The sequence below is a fragment of the Calidris pugnax genome, unplaced genomic scaffold (assembly GCF_001431845.1).
Source record: "Calidris pugnax isolate Ruff unplaced genomic scaffold, ASM143184v1 scaffold245, whole genome shotgun sequence".
NCBI classification, from domain to species: domain Eukaryota; kingdom Metazoa; phylum Chordata; class Aves; order Charadriiformes; family Scolopacidae; genus Calidris; species Calidris pugnax.
In genome coordinates, this window is record NW_015090982.1 from 385607 (window position 1) to 389991 (window position 4385).

General features: G+C 61.9%; 1 protein-coding gene across 1 annotated transcript in view; it reads right to left on the minus strand.

The window, feature by feature from the left end:
- Positions 1-499: 499 nt before the first annotated feature.
- The window catches only part of MDFI (MyoD family inhibitor), a 10140-nt gene continuing 6254 nt past the window's right edge, over positions 500-4385 (minus strand). Inside the window, exons 3-4 of the mRNA XM_014953604.1 lie at positions 1418-1672; positions 500-1026 (exon numbers count right to left, since the gene is read on the minus strand). Coding sequence (XP_014809090.1) covers positions 770-1026; positions 1418-1672 — 512 coding nt within the window. The 3' untranslated portion in view covers positions 500-769. The remainder of the gene's footprint in view (positions 1027-1417; positions 1673-4385) is intronic.

The following is a 4385-nucleotide window of genomic DNA, read 5'->3' on the forward strand; positions in this document are numbered from 1 at the left end:
GAAAAGCTTCCTCCCAGCTGGTGAAACGGGGACAGGCTGCATGTATTGCACTTGGCTGCCGGTCTCAGCACCGAGGAGGGGAAGGGGCTGCAGGATGTGACCCACAGCCCGGGGTGGGGGGGCTCTGTACTGCGCCAGCCTTGGAGGGGTCCCGAGGGATGGGGGTGAAGGATGCTCTGTGTCACCCCTCTGTATGCCACAGTCCTGGGGCAGCCCCGGTGGTGGCAGTGGCTGTCCCCAAGGCAGGGATGCCGGGGTGGCACCCGTGGGGCTCTGTGGGGCACAGGGGGGGTCACTCCTGCTCTCGGCTCAGGTGGCAGGAGGCTCCCGTGGTCCTCGGTGAACCAGCCCAGTGTGGGGAAGAGGTAGAGCGTGACGGGATGCCGGCCACCCCCGCAGCCCCCACAGCCCTATGGATTCACCCTTCCCCAGGCGGGATCCAAGCCCGGCTCACTGGCTCCAAGGATGAGTTTGCAATGGGGGGGGGTGTGTGCAACTGGGAAGAGGTAGAGCGTGACAGGATGCCGGCCACCCCCGCAGCCCCCCACGGCCCTATGGATTCACCCTTCCCTAAGCGGGATCCAAGCCCGGCTCACTGGCTCCGAGGATGAGTTTGCAATGGGGAGGGGGTGTGGATATTGCTCTCCTCCTTCACCAGGCTCTGTCTTTTGGGGTTTCACACCCACCTCAGGGACCGGCCGGATCGAGAGCCTTGTGGGGGGGGATGCACTGCTGGTGTCCCCCCCCACCCCGCCCCAAATGTGGCCCCTCAGGAGGAGAAGCAGAGCCCGCAGCACTCCATGCAGATCTCCAGGCAGTCGGCAGACTCGCAGCAGGCATCGATGATGCCGCAGTCCATGTCGCAGGGCAGGTCGCAGTCCGCGCACTCGCCCGAGTTGCAGCAGCAGCAGCAGATGCAGGAGTCCTCGGAGGTGCAGGAGCCGCAGGTGGCACAGTCCAGCACGATGTTGCAGAGGGTCAGGAACTCGCAGAAGAGGCAGGAGAGGATGCAGTGGACGCAGCAGTCTGCGGAGGGACGGCCAGAGAGTGGGCAAAGCGGGGACAAGCTGGGTGAGGGCACCTGGCAGAAGGATGCTCAGCCCCATCAGGGTGGAAATCCTCCCTCAGGAATTAATGGAAGGGATGGGAAGATGGACTGGGAGCCAGGGACTGGGAGCCAGGGGCCTCCCTCAGCACCCAAGGATATGCCCAGCTGCCTGGGACATGCCCAGACCCCAAGAGAGACCAATTTTGGAGGACACGAGGTAACCCCCCTGCTCAGCACCCACCCTGCAAAAAGGGAGCTCAGCTGGCACCCAGGTCCAGCGGTCCCAATGGGCTGGAAGGATGTTACATGGGAGACCCCCCCCACAAGGGATGCTGGGCTGGAAAGGGACCCCCTGGGAACAGCCGGTACCTTCCTGCGCCTCAATAGGGATGTGGGAAGAGGCCGACTTGGAGCTCCCCTTGCTCTTCTTGCTGCTCTGGCTGTTGATGGAGTGATGCGACTGCAGCTTTCGGTGGGGTTTCTGGGTGCTGGGGAGGGGGCGGAAGACCCCGTTCCCCGCCTCCCCGTTGGCACCGCCAGGATCGGGCGCCCGCCCGGCGCCGTTCTGCAGGAGGTGGGTGCAGGGGCCGGGGGGCTGCGGGGCTGCTCGCACCTGGGGCTGGCCTGGGGGGGGAGAACAGCACGTTAACCCCCCCTCAAACCTTCCCCATGGGGCTCTGCCAGGGGAGAAACACGTGCCTGGTCCCTTGTCACTGCAGGAATTTCGTCCCCAGATGGACACGGGGTGGCCTCCTGGCTGGGAAGAAGTGATGCTAAGAGATGCACGGTCCAAGAGGATGGAGATGGAAAAGGAGATGCAGAAAAGAGATGGCTGGAAAGAAGGAGACAGAGGCTCCAGGGAGAGGAAGGGATGATAAAAGAGCAAGAAACAAAGGCTTGTCTTGAAGAACGTGCTGCAGCTGCCAAAACTCAGCAGAGGACCTGGAGGAGGAGGTCTCCTGGGGTCCCGGACTCCTGGCATGGGCAGGAGGGACAAAGCCACTGAGGCTGACCAGAGTGGGTGCAGAGACACGGCAAGGCATGCTCACCCTGTGCCAAGTGGGGAAGAGAAGAGCTTGTGGCTGCTTCCAGCTGAGAGCCACCATTCCATGAGCCACTGTCCCCCAAGGCCAGGGCACAGCACCGCCGGACGGAGCTCCAGGCCATCCCCACCTCCCTCCATAAAGCCAGAGAAGATGAAGAGCCGGGCTGGTCGTCTCCCCAGGACTGCGGGAATTGGCCACTTAATTAAAGGGCTCCCCAGCCTCTGGCTGAACTTTTCTGCAGGAGGAGGAAAATAAATATCTGCTCTGTCTGCGCCTCCCTCCAGCCCTCGCGGGCTGCAGCCGTGAGAGAGGCCGGTGGCCCCACCGGGACGCTGCCGGAGCCAGCAACCGGCTCCTGCCCGGTCCCCAGGCTGCCAGCCTTCTGTGGGGGGCACAGGACTGGGAGCCCAGCACCAGGGATGGGGGGGAGGGTCGAGCATCCACCCCCCCCCCTTGCAGCAACACCAATCGAAGCCACAAATAAAATCCCGCCTGATGGTGCTTTGGCCAAACTTTGATTTTCCTCTCCTGCAGCAGTAAACAAGGGATGATTCAAGCCAGAGGCTTGAGGGCAAAGGCACCTCCGGCTGCTGGGGAACAGGAGGTGCTTTCTGTGCGGGGGGGGACCCACAGGGTGGAGGGGGCACAGACGGTCCCTGTCCTGCACCCGCCCTCGCCGGCGAAAAATAAAATAGATGGGAGGTTAAAAAAACACAAGAGCATGGACCCAGCGCCCGGCTCTGCCAGGCTGAGCAGGGCTCAGAGCAGGCAGGAGGGTTTTACCGGGTGCTGGGGTGAAACGCTGTGTTTTGGGACACACGTCGGGAAGGGAACTTCAAATAACGGGAGCTGAGGAGGAAGAACGGGCTGGAAGCAGGAGGGGTGGGAGAAGGGCAGAAAGGAGAAATGGAAAACAGGTCTTGGATAAAACAGGATGTGTGCCCCCCCCCAAAAAAAAACCACATCCTGGGGTTTTGGCTTCCCATGCACCCTTCTCCAGTGCCCTGGACCTGTGGGCACTGAGGTGGCACCAAGTGGCATTGAGCTGGTGGGTGACCACGGTGTCCCCAGCAGTGTCTGAGGGCAGTGAATACTCTTGGAGCTCTGGGTCTCCCCGGGGGGCTGCAGCGGTGGGCAGCGCGCTCGCTTTGCCTTTCCTGCCAATTTCACTGCATTCCTCAGATTAAACTGTTTGTAAATCAAAATCACACTCTGGCTCCAGCGAGTGGCAGGGAGAGGCAGCCAGCAATCCCCCCCTCTAAGCTGGAAAAAATAGCTCCCATTATTCAGGAGAGCCTTCAACTCACAGGAGCCCAAAGCTCTTCTAAAAGAGGTATCTTCAACCCAGGACTGAGGGGAAGCAACAGATAAAAATCCCTGACGTGGGTGTTAGGGCAGGAGGGGGGGCACCAGCCCACCCGAGAGCCCCCACTACTGCCAGCACTAGGGTGGGAAACCAGAGTTTTGGGGGAAAGCACCCAGCTTTGGCTCTTCAACCACCAAACACCTCCCAGACACTCATTTTGTGTTTCACACCCGAGATAATGCCCCCTCCAGCCGTGGTGGCCCCAGCACAGCCCTGGGGCTGGCCCAGCTCAGATCCCCCCCCCCGGCAGCATCTCTGGGGCTCGGTGGATGGATGCCCAGAGCACAGACTGCTTGCCCCACTGTGACCCCCCCCCCCGGCCACCAGCTCTGCTGAAGGATGTTTTCCTGAGCCACTACCCGGGCTTGGCCAGCCCAGCACGTCGGGGCTGCTGGAGCGAGATCTGCTGCTGGGCTGAAACCCAACACCCAGAGCCCCAAACCCACAATCCCCACTTTGCTCGCTCCTCAGCTACCAAATACCTTCTTAAATAAGAAGGATTTAAGATCCGTGGCAGCTTCTACCAGCAGTGCTGAGCCTTTGGCAGGGGGGGGCTGATCCTAGTGAAGGACATGACCCTACACCCAACAGCCCCTTGCTGCCTGGTCCCCCCTGATCCTGCATGTCCCCATCAAGGGGACATCCCCCCCCTTCACCTTCCCATGGGGCAAAATCCCTGTGCTCCCCAGGTACTGCCAAGGGGGGGGAAATTTGTCCCCCACAAGCGATGAAGACCCCCCCATAACAGCAGCAGCGGGGAGGAGGCTGCAGAGGAAGGGATGCTGGAGGTGATGCTCCCCAGGGAGGAGAACCCCATTTCCCAGAGAGGAGAAGGGAAGGAGGGGGGGGGTTCCCAGCACCCAGACAAGCCTGGATGAGGGCAGCCACGTTCCTCCCAGCCTCGGGGCCCGTGGAGGGGGTGGGC